Source organism: Mustela lutreola, chromosome 1, assembly GCF_030435805.1.
Source record: "Mustela lutreola isolate mMusLut2 chromosome 1, mMusLut2.pri, whole genome shotgun sequence".
Lineage (NCBI taxonomy): Eukaryota > Metazoa > Chordata > Mammalia > Carnivora > Mustelidae > Mustela > Mustela lutreola.
Genome location: NC_081290.1, coordinates 261,074,637 through 261,100,987, shown reverse-complemented (window position 1 = coordinate 261,100,987; position 26,351 = coordinate 261,074,637). Strand labels below are relative to the sequence as shown.

The window sequence follows — 26,351 nt, the reverse complement described above, 5'->3', positions numbered from 1 at the left end:
ATTGCTACTTTCAAGTAAAATCAGGACAGTGGACTCTCACCTGTCTTTACCAGGAGCTTACTGGACATCTGACACTCCAGGTTGGACGCCATTTTGCCGGTGGTGACCACGGAAGCTGACGCAGCGGGAAGAGCAGTATCTGTATTTCCCATCAGTGCGGGTGGCAAGCGGGTGGCTCTCATTGGTGCGGTGATGGACGTCAAGGCTGCTGTGATGGTCAGCGGGCGGGCGGTGGCTGCCCGGGGCATGTCTGGGTTGGTGGGGTTGGGAAGGCCCGTGTGCATGGCTTGTGGTTTCCTGGGGAGGTGTGTCGTGGACAGCAGGCCAGAGGCGGTGCCTGCGTTCCCTTGCATGGCTGTGTGAGCACTCACGGTGTGTGCTGTTCTGGAAAACATGTAGGTTGGCGTGAAGGAGAAGGTCGGATGCACCGCCCCCACTGTCGCCTTTGGGCCAGGTGCTGTATTGTTTGTGGCATTTGTAGCTAGAGCAGCGGTCCAGCTGCTCTTAACTAATCCTGAGGCCATGGCCGAAGGGTTACTGCCAGGGCCCTTGGCGATCAGGGCTGCAGACAGCGCCCGTGGACTTGATTTCCCCAGGAACGACGTAGCTGCAGGGGTGGCTGCTGCTGTTGGTTCCGCCCTGGACGACACGGAGGGGTCCACTACAAAGAGGGAAAAAAAGCAAAGTCTGTCATTGGTCTGCAGGGCACGTGTCACTTGTGGTGGTGACAGATGGATGGAACTTGCGGGTTTGCTGGTGAGAAAAGTCTCTGTACTCTGGAATTTGGGCAAAATGGTTCTAGGTTCGTTAAGTCAATTACCCACAGTGAGAATGTCCCTTACAGAAACCTGTGGTTGGCAATAAGGATGTTTAAATTCTGAATGGAGCTCTTTCTCACCTTACGATGGGGTTCTGTCCTAATAAACCTATCATAAGTTGAAAATATCATAAATCAGAAATGCATGTAATACACCTAAGCTACCGAACATCCTGGCTTAGCCAACCCACCTTAACTGTGCTCGTAATACCTACCGTAGCCTACGGTTGCTCAAAACCATCTGACACAAGCCTGTCTTACAATAAAGTGCTGAATATCTCACGTAATTTGTTGAACACTGTACTGAAAGTGATGGAATAGTGGTGTGGGTACGAGATGGTTGTAATTGTGGGTACGAGATGGTTATAATCGTATCATTGCTGACCTTCATGGTCTCGTGGCCGGCTGGGAGTTGTGCCCCACTGCCCTGCCTGGCACCACCGGAGAGGACTAACTTATTGCTAGCCCGGAAAAAAAAAAATCCAAATTCAAATTCGAAGTGTGATTTCTACCAAATGCCTATGACTTTTGCACTGCTGTAAGCTGAAAAATTGTAAGTCAAACTCTTTTAAGCCGGAGACCGACTGTACTTTCAAAAAACTCAAGTCAGCAGAGGATAAAGGACAGGACTTTTGTGGACCCCTAACTTGTTCATCACCCTCAAAGTGTGTTTCTGCTCCTTCTAAGCAAAGCCGGGTGTCTGTGTTGAACTTGAAGGTCCTCTGTCCACAGAAGCAGTCCTAACTATTTTGGGGGTACCAGGAAACCAACTACCTGCACGCGTAGCTGCACCTGTCCGTTTGTCGGGGCCCCAAGAAGCCAGCAGTACTTTGGACGGGGTCCTGAGTCCGGCCCTGCTTGGTAGAGGAGACTCAGCCGTCGTGTGATCTCTCAAGGGACTCTGGAATGGTGGAGAAGCACTTATCTCAGGAGATGGATAGACATCACTGGAAATAGAGAGACTCCTATCCATTCCGTCTGAAAGCACTTTGTGGACGCGGGCCGCGTAAGTCAGCCTTGGAGAGGCTGGCAAAAGAGCAGGTGTTGCATGCCCAGGCAGCTGGAGACGGGGATGAGACGCAGTGTGTTGGCCTGCGGGTGGGTCCTTTTCAACCTCAGCTGTTTGGAAGTCTCTGGAATAGGCACCGGTTAAGGACACCACGTCCGTATGGTTTCCAACCATGCTAACTTCTGACTGTGGGACAGGCTGGTTGGCGCTGGTAGGAAGGGCAGGATGCTGGATGGTGAAGCCTTCTGCAGTCACTAATGGCCCAGCAGTAGCTCTGCGATCTGAAGATTTTATTGTTCTGGCCGCTGAAGTCGAACCACTGGGAGGAGGAGTTGAAGCTGAACGACTTTCCCAACGGGTGGAGTGAACTGTGTGCCCATTTAAATCATAATTTGTCTGCTGCTGCAAGCCAGATCTCATGGGCTGTATGGAGAGGGATCCAGTTTCTGTGGGAAGAGAACTCCCGAAAACATCTGTGGTCGCTGGCTTTAAAACACGTCTCATTGTTGAGAAATCATAGACCTCAGCGGAGGAGGGAAATGCTGTCACCTGTTGGGACGTTGGGACTGGTGACTCAGAGCGGCCTTCTGCAGCTGCAGGAGCCTCTGGGTTGGCGCTGGATGAGCGGGGGGTTGGGAGAATAGTCTGGGGGCCTCGTACGGACAGCACGGAAGGGAGCGCTGATTCTGAAGGGAGTTTTGTTCTCAGTGTTGTAAGGAGAAAAGATGAAATACGATCCGTGCTGGAATCAGAGGGGAACCCATTTACAGTGTGAAGACTCAGAATGTCTTTTCTTGGAAGGGTCTGGAGAGCAACTGTCAAGTTTGCCTTTTCGTTTTTCTTTAAAACAGCTGTCATGCTCTCTTCCTCCCGCAGGAGAGAGGCCCAAGTTGCAGAAAGGAGATGGGGAGATTTGCTAGACTGGGGGAAGTCTGGAGCTGCGGTCGGAGGGGACCCGCTGGTGCCCTCTTCTTGAGGAGCTGGCTTTAGGGGCGCGGTGGATGGGGAAGCCTGATTCTGCGCCAGCTGGGTGAAAGTGGGTGGGGAGGGAGAGTCGGCGGCTGTGATGTTCCATGCCCCAGAAAGGATGGCTTGCCCTCGGCTGGCCGTGGGGAGAGGCAGAGGAGAAGGCACCAATGAGGAAGCCGTGTGTTCTGCCGAAAAATTGGGCCCTTTGGAATTCTCTGGAGCGGCTGGCAAATGCAGTGGGTGAGTGGAGTCATTTGCAGTAGCAGGGGCTAGCTTTCTGGAGGTCGTTTCCACTGCCCCAGATCTTGCAGTCCGGGAAAGCAAAGACACAGCCTCCTCAGTCACAGCAGCGGCTGCTGCACTCTTCGAAGTCGGCAAAGACACCTCACTGTGCACGCCCTTGGCCACCCCAGCTTCCACAGAGTGGGTGGATGTAGGACTTGAAGCCCCTTCCGCCACTGCCTGTGAAGGCGGTCCATCTGGACGCCGAGGAAGACTTCCAGGTACTAGGGGAACGGGAGGCAGGTGGGCCAGTTCTGCCACGGAGCTCAAAAACGCAGGTGTGGGGGAGCCTGCGGAGTGAGGACCTGCTGTGGGGGGTAGCTCGGGCCGCTGTCCTGTGGAGGATCCAGAAAAACCTAGATGAGGGATGCCTAGCAAATCGAGAGCATTTTTGGATGGAGTGTGGTTCATTTCACCAGCGAATGGGATTGGGGAATTAGCTATGCTCTGATGTGAAGAGGAGCCAGGAGGAGCTGTGTGGGGGAAGAAAGGCACTTGGGTGGGTGGTTTGGCTGGTTTAGAAAAGACAATGGAATGAGGTGAGTCAGGAGCCAATGAGGAGGGTGAAGGTGGAGGGAGAAACGGGAGCCCGTCTGATCGTGGGGCATGTTGTGTGGTAATGGAAGGAGTCCCTACCCATACTGGCTGAGATGGGATGGTGGACAAGGAGGGGAGCATGCTGGTGTGAGGCAAACCTGACATGGAGGCTGCGTCTTTTCCCCCTTGAGGTCTCGGCTGGACCACAGACTCCGTGGAATCCTTGGAAGGCTCGAGGAAGGCGCTATGGCCACTTCCTTGGTAAGGGGAGGAAGAGAAGTCCCCGTGAGCCCTAGCTCTGCGGTGTGTCTTCGGCGGAGGTGTTCGGGGGAGCTGCAGCACGCTCGTGTTGTCAGGGGACGGTCCCAGCACATTCTGGATTCTGGCCGCTGCCAAGGAAGACTGGACTTCTGAGAAAGGCCATGTTGGTGAAATCGGTAACACTTTCCCGTGAGGAAATGACTCTGGGGTCGGGCTGACTGTTATCTGTAGATTGTCTACTCCTGAGAAACAAAATATCACATGATCAGGCATCAGCAATCACCAAGTGCCTGCTTTGGGAGGTCCTGGAGGTTCTGGAGAGAAGGGGTGGGCATGGCAGGCACCGCCCCCATCTCACAGAGCTGTGCCCCAGTGCAGAAGACTCATTAAACATATTCAGACAATGATGTCATTACACAGGTGCAAATGTGGCAGCTACCCTCCAGGGCAGGGATGGTGAGCCACAGTCTCCAATAAAGTCATATTTGAGCAAAGATGCAGAAGACACCTGTGTATCTTAAATTTTTTTTTTTTTTTTTTTTTTTTTTTTTTTTTTTTTATCACCTACAAGGGTTGGACTGGGAAACTCACAACCTAGAAAATCGAAGATCAACGTGACCATCTGCCATGGCCAATGACACCAAAATGAACCTGATGCAAGAACCCAAAATGCAAAATGAGAGAACTGTGTATCTGGATGCAAATGTCTTTTTAGGACCCTAAGTCTTGCTCTCTGAAAGATAAGTTATTCACATCCAACAGAGGACTAGAGCCACCTCACAAGACCCAGGGTCACTACAAGCACCTACAGAGAATTCAGATGGTCAGCACCAACATTTCCTGTATAAAGCTGCAGGTAGAAAGGAAAGGAGGGAGGGGCTCAAAATGGTGAGCTCCACAGGAAATGAGGCAGGGACATAACTGAGCAGAAAGCTGGAAATTTCATGCTTGGGAAGAGAAACAATCTTGCCGGATGATTCTCTGGTCCCCCTTCCCATGGTTCTGCAGTGTTGATGGTGTTCATGACCCCAAAGGTGGCCAAGCACCCTTAAGTCATATTTTAAATTAAGAATAAAAAAGAAAATCTACTTTGAGAGCTTTCTCCATTATTATCTAAAAACCTCAGAACTACCTGACAGAAATAAACCAAGGGGAGTTGAAGTTATGAAATCTGGTTTGAAGTGGAGTGGGGTGGGTAGGTGAAGATGGGTGATGTACAGGAGCAAATTTGTGTTTTAGAACAAGCATTCTGGCTATGGAGTGAGGAACAGAACAGACTGGAAAGTGGTGGGCATGGATGACAGGAGAGAACAGAAGGAACCCCTCTGTCCCCACAGTGGTCCAGGCATGGGATGGCTGGAAAGTTGTGAAAAAGAGTTGAGCCATGGTAGAGGACTGAAATAGGTCATCCTCAATGATCCCTTTCAATTTTCAGATAATCTAGTCCTTTAAATATGTGTGTGTGTGTTTCTGCAATTTCTCCTGTATGCCTCCCATTAAGAGGTGAGGTATATGTCTCCTCATCCTGGAGCTGAGTGGCCTGAGACCATTCAACCAATTACCGTATGGTGGAAGCAATGCCACATGACTTCCAAGGCTACCATCACAAAAGGCCAGACAGCTTCCACTTGGCCTTTTGGAAGGCTTGTTCTCCATATATTCCTTCACTCTTCCTCCTAGAAATAGCCATAACTCTGTGAGCAACCCAAGCCACATGGTGAGGCCATGTAAGTACTCCAGGCAACAGTCCCAGCTGAGCCAAGATTCCCAGTCATCCCTGCCCAAGCACCAGCCATGTGACTCAAGAAGCCTCCAGGTAATTCTAGTCCTCAACGCTTCAAGTCACCCTGGCTGTTTCAGTCTTCTCTACCGCATCCCCAAAAATCATGAGGCAGAGATAAGCCATCCTCACTGTGCTCCATCTGGATTCCTGAAACCATGAACATTATGAAATGGTAGCTTTTTACCACACTAAGCTAGGGGTGGTTTGCTATGCAGCAATAATAACAAATGATACAGGATTGTGTCCCTCACTTCTGGGAAATGAACCTCTATAGCTTTAATGAGATTCTCAAAAGGATTCAGAAGCCAAAACACAGCTAAGAACTCTTCATTTAAATGAAAATTACTTCTGCTTTATACACAAGATTTTAAAATTATGTCTATACTAATAAATAAAATATACTTGTATTGATTGATGTATCATGGAAGGGATAAAAGGGAAAAAAAATTTTAGGGGGAAAGGAGAGGTAATTTATTAAGAAGGGAAAAGTAAATTAGGAGAAGTAGGGCAAAACCAAATTACAGAAAGCTTAAAACACTCAAAAAAGGCAGTGAAGTCGAAGTGTGATACAGGATGGATATAGGAGTACACTGGACACACTCTACAGTGTTCCCATGATCCCTGTCTCTTGGTGGTCATGCCTTTGTGTGACCCCTCTTATTGAATATGAGCAGGACCTGTGACTTGCTTCTAACCAACAGAATATGGCAAAGGGATGGGATATCACACTTGTGTTTATATTATCTAAGACTTAGTCTTGCTAGTAGACTTGCTCTCCCTGATGGCCTGATGAATTGAGAGGCCCTATTGGGAAAGCCCATGTGGCAAAGGATTACGGGCAACTTCTAGAATTGCAGGCAGTCTCCAGGAACTACAAACAGCCTTTCAGAGCTGAGGATGGCTTCCCATCTTCCATTTTTCACTTGATCTTAACCAAAAGACCGAGAAGTGATTTAAGTCCCATTTTTCAAAGAGAAAAAGAAGCAACACCATTCTAATCAAGTGACTGAATTCTTTTTTTCTTAATGAAATCTGACTCTCCAATCCATCCCCTTCTCCTGACCAAAACCCCTAACTTTCTTCTACTTAGAATAACCTGAACTACTCTTTGCAGAAAACTGTGGTAACAGTCTTGTTAAAAAATGCACAGAAAGCAATGATATGTCCCACATACAAGAGGGGGAGATGACAGACAATGGTGTTTTCCTGCATAAGCCCCTAACCAGCGATCCTTTCTGAACATTAAAAATATCATTCATTCTAAAGAAACCCCACAAAAACACAAAAACAAAAACAAAAAACAAGTTATCACTCATTCTAGGGACAAGTCAACAATTACCTGTGTTTGGACAGGGTGTCTCACCAAGGGACTTGTATTCTAAAGAATTTTAAAAGGAAATAACTTAAATGGTAAGACATTTAAGGAGGTTCTGGATAAAGAAAGACAGGGAGCAGAGATGGCTTTGTGATGGAAATCACTTGCTTACTAAGTTTGCATGGAGTCCCATCAGGGCTAAACTTACCCTTGTACTGAAGTTCATTAACTAATGAAACATAAAGGGGGTTAGGAAGTGCTTGGCCAGGTTGGGAAACAGAATGTCAGAAATGGTGAGAACTGCCTCCCTAGTCTCCCCGGACCTCAAGCCCCCGCGGGTAACACCCAGATGCCTAACGATGAGTTGTTCGCACCTCTGTCCTCCTGAAGCCCTTCACACTGGTAGCACATCATTCCCACTACTTGCACAGAATGCCAGACCTGGTCTCCAGGGCTGTGTGCTCAAAGTATTCCCACTGCATAGCCTACAAACCTGAACCTCATAAAAGCCCATACGTATGTCAGGCTCCCCTGCTGCTTTTTCTCTGCTCTGAACTTCTCTCTTCAGTCCCTCTGATTGTCAGTCCCTTGTGCATGGCTATTTTTGTCCCAGACCCCAGGAGAGACCCTCCTTTCCAAAGTCATCAGAGTCTCCTACTTAAAAAATATTCTCCATTCAAGATCCAAGGGCCTTCCAGCGCTGCCCTGGATGGCTTCCTGGTTTCCTCCGGCTACTGGAAGGTGGCTGTAGTCATAGCCCTTTCCTGCTCAGCGCTTCCTTCCTTTGCCTGCTGGAGACACTGAGGAGAAGGAGGCCTTCCCACAGCCAGTCTGGGACACTTTGCCAACCACAGTCATGAAGTCATCCGCTTTGTCCCGTTCACTGCCCACCAGCAGGTTTTCTTAACTGCAATACTTGAAAAAAAGCAAACCTTATCAACAGCAGCTCTTGAATGAAAGAAACTAAGACAACCAGTTAATAAATAAGTATCCCAAATCCCTCGTCCTTGTATGTCAGAGAAAAATACCGGCAGCTTTCTATCAGGCCTGGATTCAAATCCCGCTCCTCCATCTGCTAGCTGTGTGACCCTGGACAAGTTACTTAACCTCTCTGTGCCTCTCCCTCATTTGTAAAATGGGGACTATTCCAGTACCTACCCCATGGTAACTACATTACCATGAAATTGTTTTAAGTATTAAGATGTGATACAGGGACAGCTGGGTGGCTCAGTCAGTTGAGCATCCGACTCTTGCTTTTGGCTCAGGTCATGATCTCAAGGTCGTGATATCAAGCCCTGCATCAGGCTCTGGGCTCAACGAGAAGTCTGCTAAAGCTTCTCTCTCCCTCCCTCTCCCTCTGTCCCTTCCTGTGCAGCGTGCTCTTTCTCCCTCTCTAAAATAAATAAATACATCTTTAAAATGAGGTAATACATGTAAAGTCCTTAGAACAGTGTTTGGTATATAGTGTTCCCAAAACACTAGCTATTACTCATATTGTTCTTGTTATCATTACTTGTTTAGTCCAGCATAGGCATGGACTGACTTCCTCAGAGGCCTCGGATGCTAGTCAAAACTCAGAAATGCCTTGCAGATCATGCACTGTCACGATCCCACAGGACTGTGGATCCCCTATGGTTTGCAGGATCTTGTCATACCTCATCCCACCTTGTTCCTCACAGTATCTGGGAGGTAGAGAATAAAAGTTCTTACCTCGATTTTACAGGCGAGCAAACCATGCCCCAGGGAGGTTAAAAACTGGCTCGGTCAAGGTCATAGGGACAGCTACCCTAAAGTCATGTATGACTCATGCCCTCTGACTTCAGAGCCAAAGCTGTCTGCTCTGTGTGGGAAGGAGTAGATCTTCCTCCATCACCAGGTCCAGAGAGGGCTCCGTCCTCTCAGAGGGACCCCAACAGTCTGGAGCCCACATGGCAGCCTGTGTCTCCTGAGTGTGAGGTCGAGTCTCCTTTTGGTGCTGCTTTGGCAAATATTACTGAGCATAGCTCTACGTCACTGAGACCTCGATTCCCAGAAGGTCAACAGAGATGAACCGAGCAGCACCTCTCTGTGGAAGCACTCAGCCCCAACCCACGGTTCTGAAGTGTGGCGCCTGGGACATTCTTCTTGACACGGTTTCTCTTGGGGCTTTTTCAATGTGCCGGTTAAACACAATCAGACTGCCATTCCTTGAAGCAATGCCAGCAAATAGAAGACTGTGTTTATTGCTTCCGCAGAAGCTTTTTAACTATCAAAGCTCTTTCACAGCAATTTTCTTTAAAAAAAAAAAAAATATATATATATATATATATATACACACACACACATATATATATGTGTGTGTATATATATATATAGCTTTCAAATCCTTTGTGAACAGGTTTAAAAATAAAATTGATTTCCCCCTTAAGACAGTAATACATTTACTCTTTTTCATTTTTTTTAAAGTCTCACTTTATGTGATCATTACAGAAACTTTAGAAACAATGGAAAAGTTGAAGGAAAAGAGTCCCACACATCCCTCAGCACCAGTCACCGGCATGTCCCACCATGTCGAGAGAAACCACAATTCACACTGTGATGAACTGTGCTGCTAGATTTCATTCTTGGAAGAGCTTTGGTTTATGTGTTTTCAGACCTGTGATCACACAACACATTCAACTTTGCACCCGCTTTTGGTCTTTTTACATTATTTTAAGGCATTTTTTCATATTGGATAAGGCTGCATGTTTTTCCCGGTAAGACAAAGTATTATAATTTGTTTAACTGCCTCCTGATACAGGTTATTGGGGCACCTGGGTGGCTCAATCATTAAGCGTCTGCTTTTGGCTCAGGTCATGATCCTAGAGTCCTAGGACAGAGTCCTAGGACTGAGTCCCACATTGGGCTCCCTGCTTGGCGGGAAGCCTGCTTCTCCCTCTCCCACTCCCCCTGATTGTGTTCCTGCTCTCACTCTGTGTAAAATTTTTAAAATATCTTTAAAAAAATAGGTTATTTATACATTTTCAGTTTTATAAGTAATAGCCTCATCTCCTCCCAATTCTGTCATCATAATTACATTGTGGCAGGTGGGACAGCTGTAATGACCCCCTCTTATGGACAAGGTCACCACCCACATCTAACTTGAACACCATCTGCATCAGAAGTAAATCAATGGGACTTGGGGTCTCTCTCCTTCCCCACCACTCTGCCATCATCCTGATTCTTTCTGATAAGGTCATTCATAGGTTTAAAAACTTCACCCCAGGGGACCTAGGTGGCTCAGTCCATTAAAGGTTCAACTCTTGATATCAGCTCAGGCCATGTGAGATGGAGCCCTGTATTGAGTACTTTGTCAGGCTGAGCGTGGAGCCTGCTTCAGATTGTCCTTCTCCTTCTCCCTCTGCCCCTCCCCACTCACACACTCTCTTTGAAAAAACAGAAACAAAAACAAAACCAAAAATAGAACCTCACCCCACTGTTCAGACAGCCTAAACCCAACCATCGAAAATGCGATTAACCACCAAAAACTGATCCTCCAAAACAGGATAATCCTATCAGCAAACTTTTCCAAACCTTCCCATTTATTTTTGCTATTTCATTCTAACAGCCCTAAAGGGAGTTGAAACCATTTTCATCATTAGACAAGAAAGACTGGAGATGTAGAACAGTCTGAGCCAATTAGAAAGCAGTAATAGCGCCTTAGAAAGTTGGGCAAAAGGCGTATTACTGGACTTCACCCCATGTTGAAAATGTAAATGTAAACTGCTTCTGAGTGATAGTCTCAAAATTAAGATATCACTGTTTCCACAACTCGTCATTTTTAGCTCTATTAGAGTACTTTCTCCTTTCTGTTTAGAATTATGGCCAATTACCCCCCTTATCTGCTCAATCACTTAGCCATTTAACACCCAAATCTTTTCTCAGATAGTCCCTCCCTTATGCAGATGAACAGGCTGTAACCCTCACTGGGAAGGCGGTCAAGTGTCCCAGTGAAGGGTTTGGGATCTAGAATCAGAGCACTGGGTTCACAGCCCGCCTGCCTTGTTCCAGCTGTGCCAACTTAGGCAAGTTACAGACCTCTCTGTGCCCGTTTGCCCTTCACATGATGTGTGTAGTAATAATCTTTGTCTCATGGGTCGTCTTGAGGCTGAATGGCATTAACCCACGTGGAATATTTGGAACACACCCTGGTACGCGGTCAGCAGTCAATACAATGTTACTTCCCATCATGGTCATCAGGGAGCACAAAATCTAATTAAGAGGGTTCAGAGTCATGCGTTTTTTTCTAAACTCTGGTAACAGGAAATGATTATACTCCTACTTCGCGATAAACTTACTCAAACTTCTCAGGCGTGGTTCACATTTCTTACAGGGAATCCCTTGTCTCCCACTATAATTCGGCAATGAGTGCCTGGTGATCCACCGGGCTTTCCTGGCATTAGTAAAGGCTCACTGAGCCTCAGCATTGGGTTTCTCCCTGAAGTCTGCTTATTCCCACAATCAAGCATGTGGTTTTTGAAATGACTTATTCGGCACAGTTGGCAAAGTAAACACTTTCCCATTAAGCTTGCTCACAAACCAGGCACATGAATCTCACTACAGCGAGGGCTGAGATGCTGAGAGAAGGCAGAGGCAGAACATGAGGTTCTTGCATACATGTTCTCAGAATAAAGAAATACACAGGGGCGCCTGGGTGGCTCAGTGGGTTAAATTCGGCTCAGGTCATGATCTCAAGGTCCTGGGATTGAGCCCCGCATCAGGCTCTCTGCTCAGTGGGGAGCCTGCTTCCTCCTCTCTGCCTGCCTCTCTGCCTGCTTGTGATCTCTGTCTGTCAAATAAATAAATAAAATCTTAAAAAAAAAAAAAAAAGAGGGCGCCTGGGTGGCTCAGTGGGTTAAGCCGCTGCCTTCGGCTCAGGTCATGATCTCAGAGTCCTGGGATCGAGTCCCGCATCGGGCTCTCTGCTCAGCAGAGAGCCTGCTTCTCTCTCTCTCTGCCTGCCTCTCCATCTACTTGTGATTTCTCTCTGTCAAATAAATAAATAAAATCTTTAAAAATAAAAAAAAATATATTTACTTATTAAAAAAAAAAAGAAATACACATATATAAGGGAATAACTTTCATAACCCAAATTAATCCAAAAATGAGCAACTGAACCAAATTAACATAGGAAAAAGGAGGCACTATTGAAAAAGCCACCAGGACCAGAAATATTTGGCTGAGTTCTACCTACCTTTTAAAAAAACAAGGTGATGCTAACATTATTAAACTAATCCAGGCCTTTGAGATATATGAAAACATCCCTGATTCATTTTACGAAACCAGTACTGCTTTAATATCAAAATCCAAAAAAAGATATATTAAGGAGACAAACAATAATCAAAAATGTAAATAAATGCAGGGCAGCCAAGCAAAAATGTGGGGCATGGGGGAAGGAAAAGATTACAATAAAAAGTAGAAAGCCATGTATACTCCAGGATCACATATATGCAATTTTATAAAAAATGTATGTATATATATAAGGGTAAATCATTTAATGCACAAATGATCAATTAATAACTCAAAAATTTATAAAATCCATGACAGTCCATACAGCACACAAGCACTGCACAAAACATACTAGACACAAAAAGAGAAGGTTAAGACTTTTCATTGCATTTGAGGTGCAAACAGTATAATCCTAGGCCAAACTCAGCTCTCTTCAGTGTTTTCCTTATTATTTGCAACCCCAACATTTTGTCATCTCATTGTTATTCATGATAGGCAAAGACCTGCCCCTTCACTTTGCATCTCCAGAGTATTTTTTTTTTTTTAAGATTTTATTTATTTGTAAGAGAGAGAGAGAATGAGAGCGAGCACAGGCAGACAGAGTGGAAGGCAGAGTCAGAGGGAGAAGCAGGCTCCCTGCGGAGCAAGTAGCCCGATGTGGGACTTGATCCCAGGACGCTGGGATCATGACCTGAGCCGAAGGCAGCTGCTTAACCAACTGAGCCACCCAGGCGTCCCTCTCCAGAGTATTTTGTTAGATTGAAAAGACAATAGTCCCGTATTAGGGACATCCAGATAAACTGACTGTCTCTAAAACCGAGAACAAGCAAAGGAAGCCATGTCCCAACAACTGTTCCCATAAATACTGGTTCCATGATATTGGTTCAAAACAGCTCAGGAAATCTCTTCCAAGAGATTCACAGTGCAGACAAGGACCCCAAAGTCTACAAAAGACTTAGAGAAAACAGATGTTATAATTAATCTAGAAAATCCCCAAACGAGTTGACTGTGGAACTCTTTCTTCTTTTTCTTTTTTGCATGATATCAACTACTATCCCAAGGAACCACCACTCTGAAGAACACCTTGGGAGAATTCTAACTTGAAATCCTTTCAGGGGAGGCGGGGTCGTGGGTGGACTGGGTGGTGGGTCGGCCGGGACGCTGGGGTTCGGCGTTGCTGCGGAGCTCAGGCAAGGGGGCAGGTTACCCACCAGGCCAGTGGCTGAACCTGAGCCTCCACGTGCCACAAGGGCCCTGAGGAGGAATGGCCGCCGTGGGCAGGCTGCTTGGTCTCCTGCAGTTGCCCCAGCGGTCTCTTCCATGGGGCAGAAGCTGTTCTGACCAGGCCCCACTGCACCTGCTGCGGCAGCCCGTGTTGACAGGGTATGCTCTGGTGCATGCCCGCCTACATACATCCTCCCGGCAGGCCGACAGCAACAGGGCCTCGCTCACACGTGTGCACCGACAAGCCTATGCACGCCTCTACCCTGTGCTCCTGGTCAAGCAGGACGGCTCCACCATCCACATCCGCTACCGGGAGCCACGACGAATGCTTGAGATGCCTGTGGACCTGGACACCCTGTCCCCAGAGGAGAGGAGGGCACGGTTCCGGAAACGGGAGGCCTAGCTCCGAAAGAAAGAGAAGGAGGAGCCAGAGCTCAGTGATGACTTTGACATGGAGCAGTACAAGCGGTTTTGGACAAAAAAGTGATGGGTCTGGAAGCTGCCTGCGTGGGGGATGTGATTTCGGGGATGGTGTGTCTTTACATGGTGTGTTCGCAAAAAAAAAAAAAAAAAAAAAAAAAAAAAGAAATCCTTTCAGGGTATAAAGTCATTGCCCTGGAGCAATTACAGATGCAGAAAAACCAAAGAAGAACTGACCAGAGGACTACACCCATCCTGGAACCTGAAAACATGCTCTTTGAAATTACACAGCTGGCTCTGGCCTGTTTCACTGTCTGTTTCATCAGACTTATTCATCGACTCTTCTACTGATGTTCATCCCTTGAGACCGCATAAGGCTGAGTACTGAGAGATCTGTAAAGTTCTGTGTAACAAAGGTAAGGGACCATCATTATACAGACCGGCTCTAATGTCTTTTTGGGGTATTAAGTTGATTTAGGTAAAATGATAATATCAGCAGCTGGATTGTTTTCCCCCTTGACTGGGAAGGCTGTGTGACACCCCATGGGTACTGATACAACTAAACTTTGAATCTCTGCAGGTATCTGTGTGGGGGCCAAGAAGCAGAATATGCTGCCCCTATTAATGTCAAATATTATTATTCATCTTTAATTCATATTCACTGATGACTGATACAGACGTAAGTTTTACTATCCCATAAATGACATTCATTAGTTATGAATATCACTACCAGAATTTGTTAATTCAGATGTTTATAAAAAGAAATTATCAACCAACTCTATTAAGACTGAACAACAACTAAACTAACCACCTTTAAGGTAAAAAAGAAGAAAATATTTATTCTAAGTAAATAATTTTCAAATCCTTCACAGAAGTGCCCAAACCCAAAAAGATAGTCAATATGTTCATAGCAAGTAAATTTCACAAATTGTTTGGTCTAGTGTTTACATATGTGGTCATACCAAGGTAACATTTTTTTTTTAATTCTATAATTTAGAAGTGTCTGAGACTACATGTTCTCTCATTTGGTATAGAATGGGAAGATCTACCTATTTTAAGTTTAAATTTATTCCATCAAGAAAAGTTTCACTTCTATCTCCCAGTGCCTTGGTTTATCTAGTAATAACCCAAATCGTTAGACATAATTGTTCAGCATTGGCAACGGATGTTCCTTCATCCTTCTCGACACCAGGACTATCTGTGACTAACAACAGAGGAGATGTCTGGCCCAGAAGTCGGGGTGCCCATAAAAGGGCAGCAAAATGCTGGTGCTCTCCCCACCTGGTCTACCCAGAACAGATTCAGATCTTGTCCAGGAGGAGCCTAGGACAGACTGCACACCACTTGGTCGGCGGGGGGGTTGGGGGGTGGGGGGGCCATGCCAAGTGTGTGTGTCTCTGTAACTGCCTTCTGTGTGAAAGACAAGAGTCCGCAATAAAAGTACCCTACCACGGATAGGAGACTTATCCTCCCTACACTCATTTCATTAATCTGAGTACCTACTGTGTGCCAGGTACTAGCACTTCCTGAACGTTTCCTGTAGTCCACTTCTGTCCTGTTTACAAATATGAGCACATTTCATCCTCACAATACTACTATCAGGAAGATGCTGGTGGTGGTTAATTTTAAGTGTTAAATTAAATAGCAGGTGAAACAGGCCTCCTACCCAGGCACAGTGGGGTATTTGGAATCACAGGTAGGAAAATAAAAACCAGAGCAACTCAGGGTATTCTAAATTCCAGTTGACCTGTAAACAGGACACCAGGACACACCAAACACCCACGTTCTGGGCACATCTATCCCTACTGTCCTGGATCATCATGGTAAAGAAAAGGTGTACCAGCAGGGGGCCCCTGGGAGGCTCAGTAGGTTAAGCGTCTGCCTGTGGCTCAGATCCAGCCCCACGTCGGACTTCCTGCTCAGCAGGGAGACTGCTTCTCCCTCTCCCTCTGTGCTCTCTTGCTCTCTCTCACTCTCAAATAAATAAAAAAATAAATAAATAAATAAAATAAAACTTAAAAAAAAAAGGTCTCTTGAAGTCAAGAGTTTCTCTAGCTTACAATTTTCCACACCTCTTGCTCCAGTATAAATTTAAATCCACAGCTTCTTGAAGTTAAAATGTACATTATTATCCTCCAGATAAATAACATACATTTCTATCTTCTACCCTGAATGGTTAGTGCTATTATTTTCACAGTAAATAATTGTAAGAACCACTGCCAGTGAACTAGTGGCATGTATTGTTGACTTCTTACAAATACCAAGAAGAATTAAATGTTTCTTGTGGCACATAGGTTGGATTGTTGGATTGTTAATTACTTGTAATTGAGCCTCAAATCCTGGCTCTTTTCAAAAATAAAAATAATCAATAATAACAAACATGTCACCATAGTATAATATAGCATGTTATATAGCCTCCATTAAGATCTATTTTCTCCCTAACTGGATGGAAATATTGAATAATTTAACCCAAAACCTATTTCAGTAAAGTGAATTTGTTGGCTGAATTGCTTGTGTGGTAGTGATATACATGTCTTTATTCCAAAATTTGAGGATTTATATCAGGCAGTTCCCTCTTTTCAAAACAGCCAGTCTACTTAAGAATGAATTCCCCAAGAAAAAGTGCTACACATGTGAAAATATGTAATTTAAATCAGTGTCAGAACTATTGGGAAAAAATAAAATTTAATAACAAAAGTAAAGATTATTTTATAGCTTTAATTGCAACCTTAGAGCATTTTAATGGTGCTGAACAATGAAACTAACTATATAATGTCAAAGCAACTAGAAAGCAAAAGACTAACTTTATTCTGTGAATCCATAAATCAGGGAATGTTACAGCTCCTGGGCTTATAGACACTTTACACAGGACAAGACCAGAGCCAATCTGCTTGAAAAGCATTAACAGAGCAGATTAACACAAAGAGTCTCCAAGATGTAGTCAAGTCTGCTGTGATTTTATCTATGTTGATGAACTCAAAGATACAATTAATATATGATAAAGATCATACTCAGGGGAAGTAGTAGAAGCTTCACACATGAGCCAGGAGTTCTGGAGTCCCATCATGGTTCTCCTACCTGCTCCCTTTTAGACACGGAGCAAATCTCTTTGCTGGGCCCCATGTTCCTCGTCTCTAACACAAGAGGGCAAAATCAAGTCATCAGTAAGAGCCCATACATTGTGACGCGGCTTAAGCCAAGAAATCATTTTCAAATAGTTCTATCCCCCTAGACATAGATTAATCTTACCCAACAACAATTTTTTCTTTTGCCATGTTTTAAAGTGTCTTTTAATCTCCAGATTTCCCTCTCCTTTCCTTCTGTTTGCTTACAACCTATCTGATGAAGAACTTGTGTTTGCACAGTGTGCACTGGGCCGATGCACGCTCATGGTGCAATTCAGCATGTTCCTCTGTCCTCTGCATTTCCTTTAACTGGACCATTGGCTCCAGAAATGAAAATATTTAAGTCTACACTTTTATTAACTTATCATACTTTAAAATGGAAGTAACAACAACAGGAAAGCATTTAAACGTTGTCTGTATGAACAACACCCCCACTCTTCCTCATTCATCTAGAGCAGTACCTCTTTCCAATGAGGAATAAAATGATGGCCATGTTCTCTATGAACGCCAAGGTACCTATGCCTTAGAGATACAGATTTTATCCAAGGTCTGAACTTTGCAAAGGTTGTACATTTGTCTCCTTTATTTTAGACCTATAGCTTCCCTACCTCCAGAGCTGTTATATAAAAAGGCGGGGCTGCCATGGGGAGACTGCCATCAGTAACCATTCGTGGAAGAAGGCTTTGGGCAGAAATAATAAAAATATGCTGCCTTAGAAGTTTAAGCCCTTCTCTCCTGGCAAAATGAACTCCAGAAGGCAACTTAAAAAACAGCAACCAGCAGGAAAGGCAGAAAGGAAGAGATGTTTCCTAGCATCGTCGTCGAGGAAACAATGGTGCCAGCAGCCATTACAGCTGCATCATCTGCAAAAATGAGCCCTCCGTAGGCAGAGCAGATGTTCCAAAGCTGTGTCATTTGTAAATATAGATGAGAAATGTAAACTGAAGATGTGACCTCACTCACTATCATATTTGAGGGTAACAGCAATTAGGAACATTGAATGTAATTTGAGCTGAGACTGCAAGGATCTTTTTGCTAGTCCAAATATAACTGCAGAAAACATATTTTCAAAAAGTAAAATAACTCTCACTGTTGCCTGCCACCACACAGTTGCAAAGTGAGCCAGGCGAATTCTGAGGCTCCCAGACAAACATGGCTGATTCATCTTTGCTGAAAGAGCGGTCGATTCTTCAGCCACAGGAGACATTAAAGGCTGGCCTGGACTTAGGTCGGGAAGTAAGAAGAGTTTTTTTTTTTTTAAGGAATGAATAATTGGGAAGAAAAGGGTAGAGGAGGGCTTTTATTATGTTGTCTTTCAAAATGTCAGGGAATTAGGAATAATGGCTTCACATATCCCTTCTCCCTAAGGAAAGTATGAGGAAGGAAAGATGGTAGACATCTGGATCTCCATTTCTTGCTCAGAGATGGCTAATGAGTCACGTCTCAAAGGTCGGTTGCCTCCATCTGATTGGCAGTGACTGCCTGACCTGTTGTGGAGGATTCTAAAGGCAGTCCTGGATCAGCAAAGAAGCATGCTGGGATCAATTAGTAATGTCTGCTATGGGTTCTGTACTTGCGAAATGACATCCAAAAGTGGGCAGTTATTTAGCATCCTGGAAATGGTGATCTCTAAGGTTTCTCCCAGCATCTAGCCTAGGTCCACTCATTTTCAGAAAATGAAACCAGGCCCAAGGGTGACTAAGTGACTTGACCAAAGTCTAGCACTGGGAAAGTGTGAATGAGAGGCTGCTCTTGGGTTCCCTCTGACAGAGCTCTTTCCACCACCAGACATATCATGTTACTTTTCTGAAGCATCAACTGAGAGACTGAGAAGGAGAGAAAATGAAAGGAGGAGAAGAAATGACAGGAGGTGAAAGAATGACCAAATGAAAAACAGAAAGAAATCAGTAGGATTCATAGACACAGGCCAGGAAACAGACATCATTTCCAGGCTGTCGGTGGAATGCAAACAAGCCATTTCCACAGTTGGCGAATCAAGGACACTGACGATTTCCTCCTCGCCACCCACCTGAGAGAACCTCTTTGTATCACCTGCCCTTCTCTATCTCTGAGCATCAGCTCTCACAGCCCCAGCTGAGAAGACTGCTCATCACGTGACTGTGGCTTCGTGACCACAGATGCTTGGACCAGGAGTGGATAACTGGTCCAATCTGGTCTAACTGAACGTTTCCCCAGGAATTTGAAAAGTGGGACCTGAAGACCTTGTCATTCAATGTTGGATGCTTGCCTAGGGAAGTGACAGAGGACAGGCAGCCATGTTTGGTACACATGTATGCCACAACAAAGAACGCTGATTGGGAAAGAGAGAACAGAAGAGATGAGATGACTTGCAAGTGTGACACTCACAAGAGAGAAACTTAGAGAGATTAGCTGCTCCTGTTCCACATTTTAGGCAGACTCAGCCATACTCCAACCACTGGGTTCCGTGAAAGACCCTTGAATGTTTTCCAAAATAGAAGGCTTTTTAGTTCAGGTGTATTCTGCTCCTTGCAAGCAAATATAACTCCTGATTAAGTCAATTAAACCCTGCTTGGTTTCCATTTTCTGAATGCAGTAAGGGAGGGGAAGATGAGAAATGGTATTTTATTAGGGGTCAAATGTTCTTAGGAAATCCAAATTAATACAGTAACATTTTCCTTCTATCCACTAAGTTAAGCATTTGGGCAAGAAATCAAATCAAATTAATAAGATATCGGTTATTAAAATCTATTTTGACCATTAGCTCCACAGATTAAAGTGAAACAATTTACATTATTTATTTATTACCACGCATTTCCCACATAACCAATCGAGAGTCTGGGCAACAAAATCCTGAAAACATGGCAGCCATTTGCTTTTCGCAAGTTACTAAAAATCCCAGATGGTAAAGCCTTTAAAATCAACTGCAGGAAAAATCAGTGTCTGTCTCCTGAGCAAGATTCTGGAGCCATAAAACTGGCTGGTGGTGTACAAAGAGTTCATAAAACTGTGATTAAGTAAAGCACCAGCAAGTGCTTAGGCAAAGCCTGTTGAAAGACTACTCCACAGGCTCCTTGTACAAACGCAAAATGATACCAAATCAGGAGAAATCAACTTTTCTAAAAGATAATTCACTTTTGCAGACTTTTGTAGATTTTGTAGATTTTCAGTGAAGTCCTCCAAATCTGGCACAGAAAATGAGAACAGTGAGGGGAAACCCACTGGCGATGTCACCAAGGCCAGTGTTGACAATGGAGATCTGTAAAAAGGGTTGATCTGTCTGTGGCATCCGCCACACATTCTGATAAACGAATTCCCCAGACTAAGTTTTTCATTGTTTCAGATTTTTTTAGTTTAGATTTTTAGTTTCAGTTTAGTTTTTTAGTTTAGATTCATCTAGTTTTGCTGAGTGTATTCTTCCTCTAGCTGACTCCAAAGCCATGTTTAATGTTTAATCTCTAAGGAGATAAACCTTCGGCATCTTCCAGGTTGTAAGTCTTTCAGTAAACTCCACTTTCTAAGCAAGGTGCCCTTGTCACTCGTGCAGAGAGAGCTGTAGCTTCATTTCCCTTTGTTGACCTCCTTGGACACCTATCTGTCCAGAAGCTTTAGACTGGGGTATGAATAAAATTATTCAGAACAGTTGGGGCAGTCCTGATTTCCACTCTCAGACAGTAGAGGGTTTTGTACAAGGTAAATGACTCATAAGTGGCCATTTTATCCAGCTGTGGAAGACACCTTTGGAACATCTGTCTAGTACACAGCCCCTTCTCTACAAAATATGCTCTTTTAAAAACTTTAAGATGGTTCACTACCATCCTCTATTGCCAGCTGGCAACACCAGGCTCAGGGGATGTCCTTCACTCATGGCCTTCCTCCAATCAGGCCGTATCTGGACCACAGAGTCTTCTGTTGGTTGTGTGTGGGACACTGGACTCCATGCTGCCATTTCATGTTGGCTTCTTGTACCAGAAAAAGTACCACGGACCCAGAGAAACATAAAGGAGAAGACAGACAGAGAAGCAGAAATGAGAGAAGGTGTGGGGCAAAGAAAGCAGGACGGAAGGGCAGAGACAGAATAGGAACTTGGTCAACCCTTCTCTCACCAAGCCCAGATGTACCCTCTCCTGGGATGTACCCTCTGCAGCCTTCCAGTAAAATCCCCATCTCTGATTCAGCTCATGCAAATGTCAGTAGCAACCAAAGTCTTGACCATCTAAGCCTTATACACAACTGCAAACCACCACCACCCCCAACTTTGTGAGGAAAAACTCCTATATCTCCAGTATAAGATTCCACTGCTCTATCAGAGAGTCTTTTACTGAGTTGGAAATACTTACTTTATTTCCATTTTACCCATTTTTGTAGTCCCAAATACCTCATAACACCTGAAATTCACTTTTTTTTCAAGATGCTTGATAAGATTTTATTATAAGTCTAGAGACTGAAATGAAATATTCCCAGCTGACACTTCTGACTGCTGTGTGGGGAGAACCTGGGAGAAGGTTGTCCTTCTATCCTCTGTCCCTCATGTCCTGAGGTCAACTGCACCACATCATTAATAGAACACTGTGGGGAGGGGGCCAGGGCCAAGGTATGGCACAGATAAAGGCTGCACAAGCTCAGATTTCTCTTCTCTGTGCAATGGGCTTTCAGGGTTTTTTCCCTCTCTCTTTTCTCTCCCACCCAGTCTCAGTGGGTATGAACATGAGCCCTGCGATCTGACAGACCAGATGAAAATCCCAGCTCTACATATACTTGCTGTGTGACCTTGGGCAAGTCGCTTTACCTCTCTCTGTGCCTCAGTTTTCTCACCTATGAACTACCTCCCTCACATAGCTGGTGTAAGAAGTGAAAGAGACAAACGTTAAAAGGGTTTAGAATAGAGCCTGCCACAGAGGAGATAAAGAAGAAATGGCGTGCGTACACACACACACACACACACAGTGTTAATCATAATAAAGAATGAACTCTTGCCATTTGCAACAACATGGATAGAGCGGGAGGGAATAATTACCCTGAGATCCTACGTGAAATAAGTCTTGCAGAGAGGGGCACCTGGGTGGCTCAGTCAGTTGAGTGCCCAACCCTCAGTTTGGGCTCAGGCCATGGTCTCAGGGTTGAGAGATCAAGCCCTGCTTGGGCTCCCCACTCAGTGTGGGGTCAACTTGTCCCTCTCCCTCCCTCTTTGCTCCCTCCCTGCTTGAGCACCCACGGGCACATGCTCTCTCTCTCTCAAATAAATAAATGAATAAAGTTTTTTAAAAAGAAGTGACTCAGGGAAAGAGAAATACCATATGGTTTCATTCATATGGGCAAACAAAGAAAAAAAGAGACAAATAAAAAAACAGACTCTTAAATATACAGAACAAACTGACTGCTGGGGAGGGAACGGGTGAAAAAAGTAAAGGGGATTAAGAGTACACTTAGCTGTGATGAGCGCTGGGCACTGCGCAGACTTGCTGAATCACTATATTGTACACCTGAAACTAACATAACATGGTATGTTAATTACAATGGAATTTTAAGAATAAATAAATAAAATTTTGTTTTTAAGCGCATAAGCAGGGGGAGCAGCGGGCAGAGGGAGAAGCAGGCTCTCTGCTGAGCAAGGAGCCCCATGCAGGACTTGATCCCAGGATCCCAGGATCATGACCTGAGCCAAAGGCAGACACTCAACCAACTGAGCCATCCAGGCGCCTCTAAATAAAACTTTTTTATAAAGACTGGCTAGGGGCGCCTGGGTGGCTCAGTGGGTTAAAGCCTCTGCCTTCAGCTCAGGTCATGATCCCAGGGTCCTGGGATTGAGCCCTCCCCACTGGGCTCTCTGCTCAGCAGGGAGCCTGCTTCCTCCTTTCTCTCTCTCTGCCTGCCTCTTTGCCTACTTGTGATCTGTCAAATAAATAAGTAAATAAAAATCTTTAAAAATAAAAAAAAGATTGGCTATCCTTTGCAGATAGGTGTGACCATCTGACTGAGTTCTCACCAAAGGACTGTGAACATAAGTAATGCTCTTTTCTTACAAAGAAAAAGAAAATGCTGTCCCTGTACTCTTGCATACCCTTTCTTTGGGTTGGGACAGAAGACACGTAACTGGTAAGCCAGCTTCTGCAGTATAAATAAGGAGCACATCTTAGGACATTGCTGAACAGTGAGAGAAAAGAACCTGGGTTTCTCTGGATGGCTTCACGATGCAGAACGAGCTCCTTGCATTGAACCTCCTTTCTTTGGAATATTAATGACACAGAAATAAACCAGATGGTCTGGATAAAAATGGCTATAATATTCATTAATCATGACCACCACCGCAGCATGGGAAGGTAAATATTTTAACAAAATGCTGGCTAAATTCAAAAGTCTAAATGTGTTTATTTAAAAAATAACAATGATGCCACTGTAGCATAATTATTATCCCCGTTCACTAAATTGGCAAGCATCCTGTCACTCTGAGAAAAATGCTAGGATATCTACTCTTCTTGTCTACTTTTAAACCTAAATTTGATCATCCTTCAGTGAAGATTTCTCGCAATAATATAACCAACTAAATGATCCAGCCACTAGAATTGTGCCAAATCATCTACCATGTTAAAATCAGAATATTCTGAGATAGACCTAGACCTACAGCTGTACATTAGCAAGATTATCTAGGAGAAATGGCTAACTAGCTTGTGAAAAAGACCCAGGCATATTTCTTACTTAGAAGAAGCTCTCTGGGTAAAGGATCATTCTCAACCTTCCAGTAGATAACATTTATGATGTATGTACTTGCACCGCACCTGGCTAGGCTGAGTCATTCAGATGCATTAGTTCATTCAAGCCTCACAGTGATGCTAAGGGAGATACTCATACCCTCATTCTACGGGTGGGAAAGCTGAGCTCAGAGAGCTGAAAGTAGAGCAGGTAAAAGTTACAACCTAAGCTAGTGAGGGAGACAAGGCATATGAACTTGTAAAGCTAACTCCAGAGTCTGTGTCCTTGACCTCTGCCATCGGTGCAAGGAGAGTCCACGGACAGGCTCTATAGAACACTCCAACACCAGTGTATATCTGAAACTTAGATTTTACAATCATCCATCTTGGGTGCCAAGGCTTTGTGTTTTGTTTTATGAAGGACCAGAGAGCTTGGATTCACCCTGGCAACCATGAATTTCAATGCTGAGATGAAGTGCGCACAGATGCTCAGAGATACCGCATGACCAATTCCCTGATCAACAGGGAATCCTCCAAAACTCTCCTCCAGTGTCTTCTAGCTGGAGGTCTTGTTTCTTTCTGAAAAGTATTTAGTTTTATGGAGTTCAGCTACTTATGGATATTTATCATACATTATCTCCTTAATCCTCCCAACAACACTTTGACTCAGATATTATTGTCCCCATGTATCAGCTAGACTTCTATTGCAGAAGCCAGCATGAGCAGGAAGGGGTTACCAAGGGTAATAAATAAATGGCTTAAGGAAAGGCTTAAGCTTCCACGAACACACCCGAAGAGTCAGGAAGCTGTAGAAAAGAAGCCAACACAGCCATGCCTTTGCTCTCCTGGAGAAAGAGCCATAGCTGAAGTGTAGCCTTTGATTCTGGGTATCATGGAAGTACCTCTGATTGGCTGACCCTAGCTCACATCCAGAATCCTCTCTGTATGACAGCCCTGGAAAAGTAATTTTTAGTTTTCCAGGTTCTGAGGTCTAACAAAGCACACTTGGAAAGAGAGGGCAGGAAATGGGGTTTCCAGTGGTGATTTGCCTAAGTGGGACTTGAACTTGGGCTATGTGACTCCAGAGCCCATGCTCTTAACACAGTGTCATGCTACTCCCAATTGCTTTCTTTCCTGTTTCTCATCTTGGTGGTCCCCAAACCAGGCTTAGCTTCTGAGGGCAGCCACCCCAGACCTACTGAGTCAGACTCCATAGGGTCAAGGTTATTCACACGTGAAAAAGCTTCACACTTGATTCAGAGGATCAGCACTCGTTTCAGCTGGTTTCTTACCCACCAGGAGCTCAGAGCTGTCACATCTCCACGCTGTAGGTGATTTTTGTAAGCATCGCAGACTCCCTGTCTTCTCTGGCTATGTCCACATCCTCTCTAGCATCAGCACAACTCAGCTTTCACAGCTGCCTGCCCCTGTTCTAGGAGCTCTTGTCTTCTGGTGAACATCTCAGAAGCCTGAGTCCAATACTAATATCCCTAAAATCTGGTTACTTTAGAGATACAGTCCTGGGATTCTAGAATCAAGCCTCTCTATGCTGTCCAAACCATTCCCTATGATGTACACACATGAAAGCTCCTTCTGTAGTTTCCTGGTCCGAGTGCAACCATCAGTTTGCTATAAGCAGTCAATTTCCAAAGCCTTCTTCAAAACCCCTTCTTACTTGGCGCTGCACATGCATTTCTCCCCTGTATGAACACAGCACCTGCAGAGCAATTTCTGAAGCAGAGGAGTGCGTCCACAGAGGTGAGCGGTGGAGAACACAGAACTTCCTGGTGGGGGAGTCTTTTCTACTTGCCTCCACTTCCTGGGGATAGTCACAGCCACATTCCCGAGGGCAGCCCGGGATGGCGGAGATAACCACATTCATTCCAAACCTAAATCACACTGTGTCCTGGCTATAAATTCCACCGGCAGCAGCAGGTGTGTGCTGCAGAGAAATAGCTTCTACAATTAAAAAAGTGACATTTTAATGGATTATGCAGATCAACTAAAGCTCTAAATCATATAGCTCCTGCCTTAGATGATCTCAAGAACACAGGCCAAGCCAGAGGAGACAGCATAAACACTATGAAAATTTTATCGCTCCTGATGACCTTTTTATAGTTCACTGTGAAAATGAACATTAACCTTCACCTCCAGAGAGGCCTCTTTCTGCTGCCTAACAAAGGCGGTGGTTCTCCTTGGTAATAACGTGTGAGCTTGCTTGACTTTGTACTTTTTTTTTTTTTTTAATCGACTATAGTCCCTGTGTGGTGCTTTACATCCCTGCTTGTGAATTATTTATTTTATAACTGGATGTCTGTAACTTTTAATCTCTTCACCTATTTGTACTTCTTGAACATGACAACCGTTATCTGATGGGGTCCCGTTACCACCAGAAATAAAATAAACACTCATTTTTAGCCATGGAGTGCAGGATGAGAATAAGGGGGGGAGCAGGCACAAGACCCACCAGAGGTAAAAGGCACAAACAAAAACTAAATTGGGGCCTAGAATATGGCTTTGGTGTTTTCTATTTGCCAATCCTGCAGGGTAGGCTTGGCCTTTCCTCCTTGAGTTAAGGTACGGAAGGAATCCTTGTCTGTAAAGTCCGTGGGGAGGACAGAGGTGCCAGGAATTCATTACAAACACAATGCAGTGAGTATGGAAAGTGCTAGAAGAGTGATGGAAACCCAGTAG

The 26,351-nt window shown here is 44.8% G+C and overlaps 2 protein-coding genes across 11 annotated transcripts in view; one reads left to right on the top strand and one right to left on the bottom strand.

Moving 5' to 3' along the window:
• The window catches only part of KIAA1549L (KIAA1549 like), a 261,414-nt gene that overhangs the window by 114,553 nt on the left and 120,510 nt on the right, over nucleotides 1-26,351 (bottom strand). For 7 of the 10 annotated variants that reach the window (XM_059139243.1, XM_059139252.1, XM_059139261.1 and 4 more), the window contains exons 2-4: nucleotides 3,773-4,117; nucleotides 1,592-3,412; nucleotides 41-661 (exon numbers count right to left, since the gene is read on the bottom strand). In XM_059139243.1, coding sequence (XP_058995226.1) covers nucleotides 41-661; nucleotides 1,592-3,412; nucleotides 3,773-4,117 — 2,787 coding nt within the window. Of the gene's footprint in view, nucleotides 1-40; nucleotides 662-1,591; nucleotides 3,739-3,772; nucleotides 4,118-26,351 lie in introns of those variants that run through there. The other 3 variants (XM_059139315.1, XM_059139325.1, XM_059139292.1) reach the window with 2 other exon arrangements.
• On the top strand, nucleotides 13,402-13,990 carry LOC131811137 (large ribosomal subunit protein mL55-like). The gene is made up of 2 exons (XM_059139336.1): nucleotides 13,402-13,511; nucleotides 13,578-13,990. Exons 1-2 carry the CDS (start codon nucleotides 13,485-13,487, stop codon nucleotides 13,845-13,847), a joined length of 297 nt encoding a protein of 98 aa, XP_058995319.1. The 5' UTR covers nucleotides 13,402-13,484; the 3' UTR covers nucleotides 13,848-13,990.

Excerpts from the sequence above, each read along its gene's own strand:
- LOC131811137 (XM_059139336.1), top strand. The coding sequence starts at position 13,485 with ATGGCCGCCGTGGGCAGGCTGCTTGGT. Across the intron at positions 13,512-13,577 it reads CCGTGGGCAGGCTGCTTGGT|CTGCTGCGGCAGCCCGTGTT; the intron begins CTCCTGCAGTTG and ends GCCCCACTGCAC.